Genomic DNA, 16,394 nt, shown 5'->3' with positions numbered 1-16,394 from the left:
TTGACACCCTAAACCTTCTGATATGATATGCAAAGAAGAACGAATGTAATTTTTGTGGTATTTTTGCCCAAAATGCATAATCCCACTTTAATCATGAGAAACCATGACAAATCCAAATTTGGAGACATTCTCTAAAATAACTGGTTAATACTCTTCAAAAGTTTCCAGGTTATGAAAGGAAAGGAAAGTCTAAGAAAGTATTATAGAGACTGGAAGTTGCTAAGGAGGAATAGCAGTTAAAATGCAGCATGGGATCCTGGATAGGATCTTGGAACAGAAAAGAGACATTAGTGGAAAAAACGGTGAATTTTGAATAAGGTTTTTAGTTTAGCTAATGATATTGTACTCATGTTAATTTCCTTCTTCTTCCCGATTACTATAATATGGTTATGTAAAATGTTTGTATTATAATGAAGTGTGATGACGGATATAAGAAAACTGTACTATTCTGTAACATTTTAATAAGTCTCAAATTAGTCCAAAATAAAACACTTCTTAAATAAATTAAAATATTTTGCTCTTTTAAATATACCATTAAGAAAATTAAAAAGGCAGGCCACAAGCAGACACACATATGCAAAAAAAATACACTTGAGAAAAGAACTGTACCAAGAATATATTAAGAACTCTTACAGTGTAACAATATTATGACAAATAACCAATTTAAAAATAGGAAAAATGCTTTTTGTCCAGAGGCAGGCCCAGTTGTGGGAAGTACATGATAGTATGCAGAGGTTAACATCCTAGACTCTTAGCTCCAGTATAATGAAAAGGGACCCCTGGGAGCTGGAGATTATGGGGGAAATTATAGGGGTATGGAGCTCAAGAAGGGCATCTTCATAAGGCTATAGTTGACTCACTTCTGTGTTGCACATGCAGGAACGGCCTGCGTATCAGAGGCTTTGAGAACTGACCGACAATCATCCAGGTTTCAGATTTGCCCCTGCAGTTTGTGTACATGTGGTAGCACTGCAAAGACTTTAAAACTGAACTAACACTGGAACCCCAGAAGGAGGGCTGGGATATGTGCCTTGAACCTAATTGGATTCCTTGCCTGCTGAAATAAACAAAAATATCAGCATTCTCTGGAAGATTTTAAGAGGATCCAGAATTTATAACATAATATTCAAAATGCTCAGGATATAACTCAAAATTAGCATATAAAAATTACTAAAATCTCAACAGTTTATACAAGAAAAGGCAACAGTTGTCAGCCCCAGGATGACCTAGGTGTTGAATTTATGACAGAATGTAAAGCATTTGTTATAACTGCATGCCATGAAGTAACTATTCTTAAAACAAATAGAATGTTGGAAGTTCTCAGCAAAGAAATAGAAGTTGTAGAAAAATGGAATACTTAGAACTGAAAATATAAAAATATAAATAATTCTCCAGTGGACTCAATTTCTGAGTCTGCATGGTAGCCAGACTGGCCCCAAAGATATCCATACTCTAAATCCTGGAACCTGTGAATTTTTTATGTTAAACATAGCACACATGACTTTGCAGATATAGTTAAGGTAGGGATGGACCTTAAGATATTGAGAGTATCTTGAATTATCTAGATAGTCCCAGTCTAATTATGTGAACCCTTAAAAGCAAATAATTTTCTTTAGCTAGAATGAGAAGACATGCAGCAGAAGTCAGAAAGATTCAAAGCTTGAGAAGAACTCAATGTGCCATTGCTGATTGGAAGATGGAGGTGGTAACATGATGAGGCATGCAGTTGGCCTTGAGGAGGTGAGCAGTTCCTTCTTGACAGCCAGCAGGGGAGTGAAAGCCTCAGTCCCTTTACCACAAGGAATTGAATTCAGCTAATGTTCTGAATGAAGTTGGAAGCTGACTCATCCCCAGAGACTCTAGAAAGTAATTTAATTGTGTTAACACCTTGACTTTTGGCCTTGTGAGACGGTATGCACAGAACTCAGCTGAGTCACACTGTAACCAGATTTCTGCCCTGCAGAACTGGGAGGTAATAAGCTTGTATTGCTTTAAGATGCTAAATTTATGGTAATTTGTCACATTAGCATAGAAAGCTAATATAGTACCGTTGTTACAAACTAGTATGTTACAGTTTTTTTGGATGCCGGCAAAGACATGAAATTCTTAGGTTAGAGACAGAGGACTTTATTATTCATGGCATAGCAAACAGCATGAGCTAGTCACGACAGAATGCACATCCTTTTCAAGTTCTAAAACATTTACCAAAATAGGCTATATATTATAAAACAAACCTTAACAAATTTAAAAGAATTGAAATCATATAGAGTATGTTCTCTGACCATAATGGAATCAAAATAAAAATCAATAACATAGAACAGAAGGGAAAGTAGAAAATATTTTGACCTGGAAGAAAATGAAAATACAACATATCAAAATTTGTGAAATTCAGCCAAAGCAGTGTTTCAAGGGAAATTTGTAGCATTAAATGCATATATTTGAAAAGAAGAATAATCTCAGGTCAATAATGTAAGAGTCTGACTTAAGAAAATAGAAATGGAAGAGCAAACTCAAAAGCAAACAGAGTAGGAAATAATGAAGACAAATTAGTGCAAACAGCAAAACAATAGAGAAAAATCAAACCTAAAGCTGGTTCTTTGAAAAGGATCAAATTGATAAATTTCTAGCTAGGCTGACCAAAAATAAAAAGACAAGACAAAAATTACCAGTATCATCAGGATATCACTACTGACCTATAGATGTTAAAAGGAGAATAAGGGATTACTATAAACAACTTAATTTGACAACTGAGATGAAATGAACTATTCCCTTGAAAGATATAAGCTGTCAAACTCACAAGAAGAAATGATTCCAATTCCACACAATTGCTTATAGAAAATAGAACGGGAGGGAGTACTTCTCAGCCGTGTTTATGAGGCTGGCATTGCTCTAATACAAAATCCAGACAAACATTTGAAGTAAAGGAAACTACAGACAACTGTCTCTCATTAATATACATGTAAAAATCTCAACAAAATAAGGTAATAAGCAAGTAAAATCCATCAGTAGGATAAATATATCATGACCAGGTAGGGTTCATTCCAGGAATACAAGGCTGGTTCAATATTTGGAAATCAGTGTAATTCACTATATAAATCACTAAAGAAGAAAAACCAGGTACTATCTTAGTAGATACAGGAAAAGTATTTGACAGCATTTAATACTTATTCGTATTTTTTAAAATGCTTAGCAAACGAGGACTAGAAGGCCACTTCTTTAACCCGACTGTAAAACCATCTGTAAAAAACCTACAGCTAAGTTTGTGCCTAATAGTGAGAGACCGAATGTTTTCCTTGTAAAATCAGGAAAAAGACCAGAGTGTCTATTCTTGTCCCTTCTAAGTAAACATCCTGCTATTGAGGATTTTTGCATCGATGTTCATCAGGGATATTGGCCTGAAGTTTTCTTTTTTTGTTTTGTCTCTGCCATGTTTTGGTGTAAGGATGATGCTGGCCTCATAAAATGAGTTAGGGAGGATTCCCTCTTTTTCTATTGTTTGGAAGAGTTTTAGAAGGAATGGTACCAGCTCTTCTTTGTATCTTTGGTAGAATTTGGCTGTGAATCCATCTGGTCCTGGGCTTTTTTTGTTTGTTTGTTTGGTAGGCTATTAATTACTGCTCAATTTCAGAACTTGTTATTGGTCTGTTCAGGGTTTCGACTTCTTCCTGGTTTAGTCTTGGGAGGGTGTCTGTGTCCAGGAATTTATCCAGTTCTTCTAGATTTCCTAGTTTATCTGTGTAGAGATGTTTATAGTATTCTTTGACGGTAGTTTGTGTTTCTGTGGGATCAGTGGTGATATCCTCTGTATCATTTTTTATTGTGTCTATTTGATTCTTCTCTGTTTTCTTCTATATTAGTCTGGCTAGCAGTCTATCTATTTTATTATCTTTTCGAAAAAAGCTCCTGGATTCATTGATTTTTTTTGAAAGGGTTTTAGTCTCTCTCTCTCTCCTTCAGTTCTGCTCTGATCTTAGTTATTTCTTGTCTTCTACTAGCTTTTGAATTTGTTTGCTCTTGTTTCTCTGGTTCTTTTAATTGTGATGTTAGGGTGTTGATTTTAGATCTTTCCCAGTTTCACCTGTGGGCATTTAGTGCTATTAATTTCTCTCCAAACACTGTTTTAGCTGTGTCCCGGAGAGTCTGGTATGTTGTGTATTTGTTCTTATTGGTTTCAAAGAACTTATTTATTTTTGCCTTAATTTCATTATTTACCCAGTAGTCACTCAGGAGCAGGTTGTTCAGTTTCCGTGTAGTTGCGTGGGTTTGAGTGAGTTTCTTAATCCTGAGTTCTAACTTGATTGTACTGTGGTCTGAGAGACTGTTTGTTATGATTTCCATTCTTTTACATTTGCCGAGGAGTGTTTTACTTATAATTATGTAGTCGATTTTTAGAATAAGTGCTATGTGGTGCTGAGAAGAATGTATATTCTGTTGATTTAGGGTGGAGAGTTCTGTTGATATCTGTTAGGTCAGCTTGGTCCAGAGCTGAGTTCAAGTCCTGAATATCCTTGTTAATTTTCTGTCTCATTGATCTAATATTGACAGTGGGGTATTAGAGTCTCCCACGATTATTGTCTGGGAGTCTAAGTCTCTTTGTAATTTTCTTTCTTTTCTTTTTTTTTCTCCCCCGAGACAGCGTTTTGCTCTTGTTGCCTAGCCTGGAGTGCAATGGCATGATCTCGGCTCACTGCAACCTCGCTGAACCAGGTTCAAGCGATTCTCCTGCTTCAGCCTCCCGAGTAGCTGGGATTATAGACATGTGCCACCATACCCAACTAATTTTATATTTTTAGTAAAGATGAGGTTTCTCCATGTTGTTCAGGCTGGTCTCGAATTCCCGACCTCGGGTGACCTACCCGCCTCGGCCTCCCAAAGTGCTGGGATTACAGGCGTGAGCCACCACACACGACCTGACTCTTTGTAAGTTTCTTAGAACTTGTTTTATGAATCTGGGTGCTCGTATATTGGGTGCATATACATTTAGAAACTATCATCAGAGCAAACATATGAAAAAAGGCTCATCACTGGTCATTAGAGAAATGCAAATCAAAACCACGATGAGATACCATTTCACGCCAGTTAGAATGGCGATCATTAAAAAGTCAGGAAACACTGGATGCTGGAGGAGGTTGTGGAGATATAGGGACACTTTTACACTGATAGGAGTGTAAATTTGTTCAACCATTGTGGAAGCCAGTGTGGTGATTCCTCAAGGATCTAGGACCAGAAATACCATTTGACCCAACGATCCCATTACTGGATATATACCCAAAGGATTATAATTCAGTCTACTATAAAGACACATGCACACGTATGTTTATTACAGTACTGTTCACAATAGCAAAGACTTAGAACCAACCCAAATGCCCATCAGTGATAGACTGATTAAAGAAAATGTGGCACATATAAACCATGGAATACTATGCATCCATAAAAAAGGATGAGTTCATGTCCTCTGCAGGGACGTGGATGAAGCTGGAAACCATCATTCTCAGCAAACTAACATAGGAACAGAAAACTAAACACTGCATGTTCTCACTCACAAGTGGAAGTTGAACAATGAGAACATATGGGCACAGGGAGAAGAATATCATACACTGGGGCCTGTTGGGGGGTGGGAGGTAAGGGGAGGGATAGCATTAGGAGAAATACCTAATGTAGATGACAGGTTGATGAGTGCAGCAAACCACCAAGGCATATGTATACCTATGCAACAAACCTGCATTTTCTGCACATGTATCTCAGAAATTAAAGTATAATAATAATAATAAAACAACATCCTGCTAGAAGTTCAAGCCAGTGCAATCAGACAAGAAGTAAAAAGAAAAGGCTTATAGAAAGAAAAGGAAGAAGTAAATTGTCTCTATTCTTAGACAACGTGATTGCCTACATAGAAAATTCCAAATAATTTATTTTTAAAAAACTCACACAAAAAATACTACTCCTAAAACTCAGTGAATTTCTCAGGTTCGCAAACCAGGTCAACATACATAAATCAGTTATGTTTCTACTGACTAGCAATGAACAATTGGAAACTGAAATTTTACAGCAATACTGTCTACAAAAGCTCAAAAATATCTGTATAAATTTTACAAAATCTATGCAAGGTCTATGTTATATACTAAAAACTATAAAATGAGACAGAAAACAAAGAATACCTGAAAAATGGAGGGACGGCATGCTATGTTTATGGATTGGAAGACTCAATATAGTTAAGATGTCACTTCTTTTCAAAGTTCTTTACAGATTTAATGCAGTTCTAATCATAATCCCAACAAGATACATAGGATATACAGCTGATTCTAAACCTTATAGGAAAGATGAAGTAATTAGAATAGCCAAAGCAATATGGAAAAAGAACAAAGGTAGAAGATCCACAGTATTCAATTTTAAGGCTTATTATCAAGCTATACTCATGAAGGCAGTGTGGTATTGGTGAAAGTATAGATACATAGGTTAATGGTGTAAAATATAGGGTACAATTTGTGGAAAAGTAATATGGATATGGTCAATTGAGTTTTGACAAAAGTGCCTGGGGAATTCAAAGGAGAAAAGACAGTCTTTTCAATACATGGTGCTGAAAAGTTAGGAATCTTACATAAAGACAGCAAAAAAAAAAAAACCCAAAAAACAAACAAAAAGCCTGTAACATACATTGCATTTTATACAAAAATAGATTGTAGCTTTAAATGTAAGACAAACTATAAAAGTTTTAGAAAATATCAGAGGAAATCTTTATTACCTTTGGTTAAGCAAAAGCATGGTCCATAAAAATCAATGAACTAGACTTCATAAAAATTAAAAAATGTTTGCTCTGTGAGAGAAACAGAGAATGCAAAGAAAAGCTACAGTCTGGGAGAAAATATTTGCAAGTCCCATGTTGGACAAAGGGACTTGTATTGAGAATATATGAAGTACTTTGAAAACTCAAAAATTTAAAGACAACCTAATGAAAATGGCTAGAAGACTTGAACAGATCATTGTAAGACCAATTAGTCCATGTGAATGGTCATCAGAAATTCAAATTTAAAACACTGGCAACACCAAATATTAGTGGGAATGTAGAGCAACTGGAACTTTCTTACATTGCTGGTGGGAGTGTAACATGGTACAACTACTATGGAAAACTGACAGTTTCTTATAAATCTAAACATACACCCACCGTATCCTTTTTCTCTAACTTTGAGTACCTCTGTTCTATTGTATGTAGATTTTGTAGTTAAACTGTGAGGACCTGCATAGTTTTTCTCCCCAGACTTTTTTTTTTTTTTTAAAGAGATAATGACTTGCCCTGTCACTCAGACTGGAATACAGTGGCATGATCACAGCTCACTGCAGCCTTGAACTTCTGGGCTCAGGTGATCTTCGTGCCTCAGCCTTCTGAGTAACTGGGACTACAGGCATGTACCATCGTACCTGGCTAGTTGTTTTATTTTTTTGTAGAGGTGGGGTCTGGCTGTGTTGCCCAGGCTGGTCTCGAACTCCTAGCCTCAAGCGATCCTCCTGCGTCAGCTTCCCAAAGCACTGGGTTTACAGGCACAAGCCACCACACTCAGCCTTCCCCCCCGCCCCCAACCCAGTTTTCAAGCTTGGGGAAATTTCCCTCACCTTACAGTAAATATATGCCCTTTTTGAAGGTGAGAAAACAAGATGAAGATAAAGAATTTGCTGAGAAGCCTGTGAAGAGCAGAGACAGAATTTTGAACCCATGTCTGTCTAACCTCAAAGGTTTTCTTTGCATAAATCCTTATACTTAAAATATGTATGCAGACGGTAATGTCAGTATTTTTTCACTTTTTAAAAACTGAGATGATTCACAAAATATAAAATTTATACTTTAAGTGCACAGTCAAGTGATTTTTAGTATAGTCACAAAGTTCTGCAACTATCACTTCTATCTAATTTCCGAAATTTATTACCCCTAAAAAATTCCCAAGCTCATTAGCAGTCCTTATCCATTCCCCTCTCCTTCCAGCACCTGGCAATCACTAATCTACTTTCTTTAAGGATTTGCGTGTTCTGGACATTTCATAATGGATTAATATGAGATGTGGTCCTTATATATCTGTTTTCCTTCACTAAGCATAATGTTTTCAAGGTTCATCCATGTTGTAGCATGTATCAGTGCTTTATTCCTGTTGTCATTTTTATTGTATGGATACCACATTTTACTTATTCATGATTCAGTCAAACATTTGGATTGTTTCTACTTTTTGGCCATTTGTGAATAATGCTGCTGTGAACATTTGTGTACAAGTTTTGTGTGGACATATGTTTTCATTCCTTTTGGGAATACAGCTAGGAGTAGAATTGCTGGATCATATGGTAACTTTGTTTGACCTTTTGAATAGCTACCAAGCGGTTTTCCAAATAGGCTGCATCATTTTACAATCCCATAATCAATGTTTAAGGGTTACACTTTTTCCACATCCTTGCCAATACTTCATATTTTCTGTCTTTTAAAATGTAGAAGTGGGCCAGGCGCAGTGGCTCATACCTGTAATTCCAGCATTTTGGGAGGCCAAGGCAGGTGGATCATCTGAGGTCAGGAGTTCGAGACCGTCCTGGTCCACATTGTGAAACCTCATCTTTGTTAAAAATACAGAAAAGTTAGCTGGGTGTGGTGGTGCATGCCTGTAATCCCAGCTACTTGAGAGGCTGAGGCAGGAGACTTGCTTGAACCTGGGAGGCAGAAGTTGCAGTAAGCCAAAATTGTGTCATTGCACTTCAGCCTGGGCATTGAGAGTGAAACTCTGTCTCAAAATGTATATACATATACACACATATATATGTGTATATATATGTATATTTATAGAAGTGGACTGGGAGCAGTGGCTCATACATGTAATGCCAACATTTTGAGAGCCTGAGGTGGGAGGATCTCTGAAGTCCAATAGTTTGAGACCAGTCTGGGCAACATAGGGAGACCCCATCTCTACAAAAAAAAAAAAAAAAAAAAAAAATTATCCAGGTGTGGTTGCACCCACCTGTAGTCTCAGCCACGTGAGAGGCCCAAAGCAGGAGGATGAGTCTTGAGTCTGGGAGGTCGAGGCTGCAGTGAGTGGTGATCGTGTCACTGTACTCCAGCCTGGGTGACAAAGTGAGACCCTGTCTTAAATAAGTAAATAGAAAGAAAGGAGAGAAAGAGAAAGGAAGAAAGCAAGAAAAGGAAGGAAGAAAAAAAGAGGGAAAGAAAGAGAAAGAACAAAGAAATGGTATATTATTGTCATTTTGATTTGCTTTTCCCTACTGACTATTGATGTTAAGCATCTTTTTATATGCCTTTTGTGTATCTTCCTTGGGGGAATGTCTGTTAAAATCCTTTATCTATTTGAAAAATTTGATTATTTGTAGTTTTATTGTTGATTTGTAGGAATTCTTTATATATTCTTAATACAAGTCCCTTATCAGATATGTGCTCTGCAAATATTTTCTCCCATTCTCTGGGTTGTGTTACTGTGTTCTTGATGGTTGTCCTTTGAAGCATAAAAGTTTTTAATTTTGATTCAGTCCATTTTATCTGCTTTTTCTTTTGTCACTAATGCTTTGTGTTATATCTGAGAAACCACTGCTTCATTCACGATCAGTAAGATTTATGCCTATATTTTCTTCCAAGAGTTTTAACAATTATTTTAGCCTCTGATCCATTTTGAGTTGACATTTGTATATGGTTTGAAGTATGGGTCCAAATTTATTTTTTTGTGTATAGATATATATTCAGGTGTCCCAGTACTCTTTGTTGAAATGACCATTTTCTCCCCCATTGAGTTGTCTTGGCACCACCCTTGTTGAAATCAATTGATCACAAATGTATGGGTTTACTTCTGGACTCTCAAGTCTGTTTCATTGATCTGCATATCCTCATGCCAGTACCACACTGTCTTGATTACTGTAGTTTTGTAGTAAGTTTGTAAGTTTCAAAATTGGAAAGTGAGTCTTCCAACTTTGTTCTTGTTTTTCAGGATAGTTTTGGTTATTCTGAGTCTTTCTGAATTTTAGAATCAGCTTGTCAGTTTCTTCAAGAAAGACAACTAGTATTTTGACAAGGATTGTGTTGACTCTGTAGATCAATTTGAGAAGTATTGCCATCTTACAAATATTACATTCCTCTAAGCCCAGAAATGAGATGCCTTTCCATTTATTTAGATCTTTTAAAATGTCCTTCAGTGGGTTTTTGTAGTTTTCAGTGTACAAATCTTGTACTTTGTTTAATTTATTCCTAAATGTTTTATTCCTCTTGATGCTACTGTAAGTGGGATTATTTTCTTTAATTTTTTTATTGTTCTTTGCTAGTGTATAGAAATACAATAGATTTTTTATGTTGATCATATATCCTGCAGCCTCGCTGAATTCATATTAGCTCTTCATTTTTTGGTTGTTTCTTTGTGGATTCCTTAGGATTTTCTGTATATATGATCATGTCATTTGCCAGTAGAGATCTTTACTTTTACTTTTTGTTCCTTTTCCTGGCCTATTTTTCTTGGCTAGAATATCTAATACCAAGTTAAATGAGTGGCAAGAACTGATATCGTTGTTTTTTCCCTTTACTTAGTGGGATAGCTTTCAAGGTTTCATCACTAAATATGTTATTAGCTTTGGGTTTATGTAGATGTCCTTTGTCAGTTTGAGGAAGTTTCCTTCAGTTTCTAGTTATGTGTTTTTATGAAGGGATTGGATTTTGTCAAATAATTTTTCTGTGTCTATTGAGATAAACATATATGGGAGTTTTTTTGACCTTTATTCTGTTAATATGCCATATTTGTTGATTTCATATGTTGAACCAACCTGGTATTCCCACTTAACTTCTCTCCCATTGATTACCCCTTTAGTATTCCCTGACTTGTTGAATACCACCCCAAACCATTCAAATACCCAAGCCAGAAACCCAGGAGTCATCTTAGCCCCCTCTCTTCCCTTTGTCCCCTGCATCCAGTCTGTTAATTTTGTCGTCTTTATTTACTTTAGAGACAGAATCTGGCCCAGAAGCCCAGGCTGGAATGCAGTGGTGCAGTCATAGCTCATTGCAGCCTTGAACTTCTGGGTTCAAGCGATCTTCTCACCTCAGCCTCCCAAGTAGCTGGGAATAGAGGTGTGTGCTGCTATGTCTGGCTCATTTTAAAAAATTTTTTTGGTAGAGACAATGGCTTAATGTGTTTCCCAGGGTGATCTTGAACTCCTGGCCTCAAGTGATCCTCCAGCCTGGGCCTCTCAAAGCACTGGTATTATAGGCATGAGCCATTACAGCCAGCCTTGATTCTGTTTTAATATCCTCCTAATTTTCCCCTTTTAGTTGATTCTCCACCCTGATGCCATGAGTGATTTTCTTTTTCATCTCAAGGGCAAATGTGATATTCTAAATTGACATATAGAAAAAAATTATCAAATAGAATTTATATTTTCCCCGCCTTCTGCTGATGTATATAAGCTATTACCAACTGCTAGGTCTTTGTCTTGTTTCTAGAGACTCATAGATTATTTTCTGCGAAATATGGGTGACTTTTCTGTTTCTTAAATGGAATTTATAATTTAAGAATTAGTGTTGGGCCGGGCGCGGTGGCTCAAGCCTGTAATCCCAGCACTTTGGGAGGCCGAGACGGGCGGATCATGAGGTCAGGAGATCAAGACCATCCTGGCTAACACGGTGAAACCCCGTCTCTACTAAAAAATACAAAAAACTAGCCAGGCGAGGTGGCGGGCGCCTGTAGTCCCAGCTACTCGGGAGGCTGAGGCAGGAGAATGGCGTAAACCCGGGAGGCGGAGCTTGCAGTGAGCTGAGATCCGGCCACTGCACTCCAGCCTGGGCGGCAAGAGGGAAACTGTCCCAAAAAAAAAAAAAAAAGAGTGTTATAGTAGCAGGGCTACTAAATGCTGTATTTAGACATTAAGATTTGGTCTAACTTTATTCAATGAAAGGAATAGTAAAATGGGAAAGAAGGCTTGAAAACAGGTCAATACTAAATGAGGAAAGGCTGCCAATTTGTTGCTGTGATCCAGTCACTGTCTTGTGAGAGTTCTTTTCTTGAGAAGTTTACACATAGTATATTGCAGGGATCATGAAGGGTATAATTAGCTTATCATTAACTTTATCACATAGTCTATGAAGTAGTAACTGTTAGCATGGATTTTTATAGAAGCTATTTATTTTAAATCCAAATTACTGGCTGGGCATGGTGGCTCACACCTATAATCCCAGCACTTTGGGAGGCTGAGGCAGGCAGATCACTTGAGGTCAGGAGTTCAAGACTAGCCTGGCCAATGTGGCGAAACCCCATCTCTACCAAAAATACAAAAATTAGCCGGGCATGGTGGCGGGTGCCTGTAATCCCAGCTACTCAGGAGGCTGAGATGAGAATTGCTTGAATTTGGCGGGATGGAGGTTGCAGTGAGCTGAGATCACACCACTGCACTCCAGCCTAGCTGACAGAACAAGACACTGTCTCAACAAAAATAATAATAATAAAAAAATCCAAATTGTCTAAAATGGATAAAGTCTAATGTTCACACTGGTATATATGTTTTTCATCTACCAAATACTATAAAATCTGTATAAGCAATTTTTAATAATACTACTTATTTCTTTATTTCCTTATTTTACAGCCTTGCATTGCACCCTGAACGAGTGTTGGTAGCAACAGGACAAGTTGGGAAAGAGCCTTATATTTGTATTTGGGATTCATACACTGTGCAGACCATATCAGTTTTAAAGGATGTTCATACACATGGTATAGCTTGCTTGGCGTTTGACTTAGATGGACAGGTATGTGACAGTTTTTCATTTTTTTTCTAAATTGTATGTTCAAGTGTGTTATAGAAAATGATTATACATCTATAAATATTAATTTGGACACTTGATGAAAAGTATTTGTTCAAAGGTGGAGGTGGGTAGGTGGGGTGGGTAGTTGATATATAACAATGTGGTTTTTATTTCATCATGTCAAGAACTTTCTCAACTGAATTAATTACTACCTTGAAAGCCAAAGTAATTTTGAGTCAGTGGAATATTACCTGGTTATTATAGAGATTTTTCTATATAACTCTTTTCCAGTTAGGGTATTTTGATAGGATAGATGGATGATATCTTAGGATAATTAAGTTTCTTAGAAAGCTATATATATTTAAATTTTATTTTTTTATTTTTAGAGACGGGGTCACACTGTGCTGCCCAGGCTGGAGTGCAGTGACATGATCATAGCTCACTGCAGCCTCATACTCTTGGGCTCAAGCAATCCTCTTGCCTCACCCTCCTGAGCAGCTAGGACTACAGGCACATACCATCATGCCTGGCTAATTTTTTTTTGGGTAGAGATAGGATCTCATTGTGCTGCCCAGGCTGGTCTCAAACTTCTGGCCTCAAGCTATCCTCCAGTGATGTTGACCTCCCAAAGTGCTGGAATTACATGCTTGAGGCACTGCACCTAGCCTATATTTCGATTTTCAGTTACCTTAAAGGTTGTCTATTAAAATTATGTTTTTGTTGAATATAATGGAACAATTCCTATGAGTTATTTTTTATACAAAATCAAAGTTCACAACAAAGGATATAATTATCACTCAACTGACTAATCAGTTTCTAAATTATCATCTACTTCTAGTCAATGATTTAAAAAAGTTAAACAAGCCAAGGGCTTTTTTTGTGGTGCTTTTATGGAAATCGTTATACCTAAAAATAGTTTCAAAGTTATCAGTAAAAAGTTGGATCTTGCAGGTTGTTCATTTATAATCTTTAAAAGTTTTATGTTATAATTAGACTTTAAAATCATTTTAAATTTTAGAACAATTTTAGTTACCTGCTTTTTAATTCATTAATTTTATAGATCTCAATTTTATAGAAACAAATTACAGTGTGTTCTATCCCCTTGAACATGATAACCAGTAGATGTTTTTCTATATTACTCTGAGGAATAGCTTCTTTGAGTAGCATAGGTTAATATGATTTTCTGGTAATGAGATGAGAGAGTTCCCTTGACCCCTTCATAGGACTTGTAATGGGTGTGGCTCATTTACTTGGCTGCGCAGCTCAAACCCCTTGCAGGAGTGGGGCACGCAGGTGAGAGGTTGCAGGAGAGCCGGAGCGAGTGCCTTTGGGTGCTGGCTTGCCTGTGGCAGCATCTAGGGGTTACCCACAACCTCTGGAGCCCCAGAGAGTGTGTGTTACAAACAATACTCTTTAACACTGGTAGCTTAAGTGTTAAACAGCTCAGTGAAGAGTCAGTGTGACAGCCTTTTTGGGTTCCTGCACCCAGTGCATCCTGAATTCTTGTCCAGCGTCCAGGAAGAACCAAGTCACAAGAACAGATTAAAGGGTGGTGTATATGGAGGATTTTATTGAGCAATGGAAGTGGCTCTCAGCGGGATGGGGAGCTGGAAAGCGGATGGAGTGGGAAGATAATCTTCTCCTGACCATCCCCGGCCAAGCTCCTCTTGATGTGCAGACACTTCACTTCTCTCCTTCTCTGCAGTGCTGTTTTGCTCCTCTGCCAGTGGAGTTTGGGGTTTTTATGGGTACAGGGTTGGGGTTGTGGTGGGCCAGAGTGATTTTGGCAAAGGCAACATTCGGGCAAGAAAACAGGAATGCATGTTCTTATTTAGGGCCAGGGGTCCAGGCTTGAGGGTGGAACCCTTGCCAGGGACCCCACCCTCTTCTACCCAGTATTTCCCTGCCTCCTGTTCATATTAGTAAGATATGACTTTCTGGTAATGGATCTATAAAGACTTAATTGTAATCTCTTATTTGGAAAAAGAAAATGTGCTTCTAGGTTTATATCACCATATAGCAGTGTTTGGCAATTGCACAAACTTAATTCATGTCCCATTTTTGCTATAATTTTTCAAGTCTTAATATACTGTTGGAATTTCATTTTCTTTTTTAGAGGAAATAATAATACTTATCTATTTCATAGGAGCATAAAATGTTATAAAACAAACCTACAAAGTTATTTTAAAAAATCACTTAAGGTGTTATGAAATTCAAGCCATTTTAATTATAAGTGTCTATAACATTAAATATAGATATTTTCTTCTTAGCTTTAAATTTACCCTTTCTAAATGTAATATGTTGCATTGCTGAGGAGTTTCTTTTATATATCCAAGGAGAAATCATGCCCATAGCTTTTACTAGTTGAAATTGTTTAATTTCACTTATTTTGAGCAACTTATAAGAAAAGTCTTGGGTACGTGTATTTCATTATCACAGATCTTCATGAGAACATATTACTTAAAATTTTAAGTTCATGAAAACATAATAGCTAAAGGTGTTGAGCATATACTAAGTGCCAGGCATTATGCTAAGCCTGCATTATCTCATTTAATCCTTCCAACAACCCTATGGAATAGATGCTATTATTATCTCTTTCTTATTTAAAAATTTGGTGTGCTAGAATTTTTTATGGATACTTCCAATTCACTTAATGGACACAAATAAGATTTTGTCTGGGAATAGGATCAGGGAGGAATTTGGGAAGATGGATAGAGTCTTTATCTGGTTTTCTTTCTCCCTGACTATTACTTCTTATCTTTAAAGGAGTCTTTCCTTGTCTGCTTCTTAAGTGTCAGTGTTCTTCAGGAGTCTGTAGCCTTTTCTTTTTACTTTACTTATATTCTCTGGGTGAGTATATAGGCCCGTGACTTTAACTTCCATATCAGCTAACAGTGGCTCTAGCTTCTCAACTCTAAATATCACTCCTGAATGTTCTGTAGATATTCCATTTTATACATTTAAAACTGAATTCTCTCTTTATTCGAACTCTATCAAAAAAAAAAAAAAAACAAAACCAAAAACCTCTTCCTCTTGGCTTCTGCCCTACCTCTCCAGCCTTGTCCCTTGCTGCTTTCCAGCTGGCACTCCTTCCCTCCCCTGGATTGAATTACTGGCACTCTCTTGAAAGCACCGTAATCTCTTTAATCTTGAGGTCCTTTGTTCTGAAATGTACTTTCTATTACTTTTCTACAGACTGTCTCTGACTCTCTTTTCCAAGATATGGATTAAGCATTACTTTTGCTTGAAAACTTTCTTTATTCTCTTTCTCATCTACCAAGTTGGGGTTAAAAGAAAAGAAATGATAAAGTAAAAAATGTTAGAAAGCTTGAAGAGGAGGTAATATTTGCTTTGTGATTTCTACCTTGTCCTGTCTGTTGTTGTGTAACCTATGCATAGGGATATTGGTTTGAGCCATGATATGTTTATCAAGGCTACAGAGAAAGTGCTCTCAAGTCTAATTTGTTATTGTCTGTACAGAACTAGATGTATTGACACTGTATTTGGATACATGGAATTTAAAGTTTTTGGCCAATTGTGATTTGCTGTGTGTATTTGATGAGCTGTGCCAGACAGAGGAAACATCAGTAGAAAGAACAGCAGTGCCCCTCCGGCTATTCCTCACTTGATATACTTGTCT

General features: G+C 37.1%; 1 protein-coding gene across 1 annotated transcript in view; it reads left to right on the top strand.

Annotated features, from left to right (window-relative positions):
• Window positions 1–16,394, top strand: part of EML5 (echinoderm microtubule associated protein like 5) — a 196,277-nt gene that overhangs the window by 29,131 nt on the left and 150,752 nt on the right. The window contains exon 4 of the mRNA XM_011974323.1: window positions 12,598–12,757. Within this exon, the coding sequence (XP_011829713.1) occupies window positions 12,598–12,757 (160 nt within the window). The remainder of the gene's footprint in view (window positions 1–12,597; window positions 12,758–16,394) is intronic.

Source organism: Mandrillus leucophaeus, unplaced genomic scaffold (assembly GCF_000951045.1).
Source record: "Mandrillus leucophaeus isolate KB7577 unplaced genomic scaffold, Mleu.le_1.0 Scaffold144, whole genome shotgun sequence".
In the NCBI taxonomy this organism is placed as follows: Eukaryota; Metazoa; Chordata; class Mammalia; order Primates; family Cercopithecidae; genus Mandrillus; species Mandrillus leucophaeus.
Note: the sequence above shows the minus strand (reverse complement) of the source record. Positions and strands in the feature narration are given on the sequence as shown.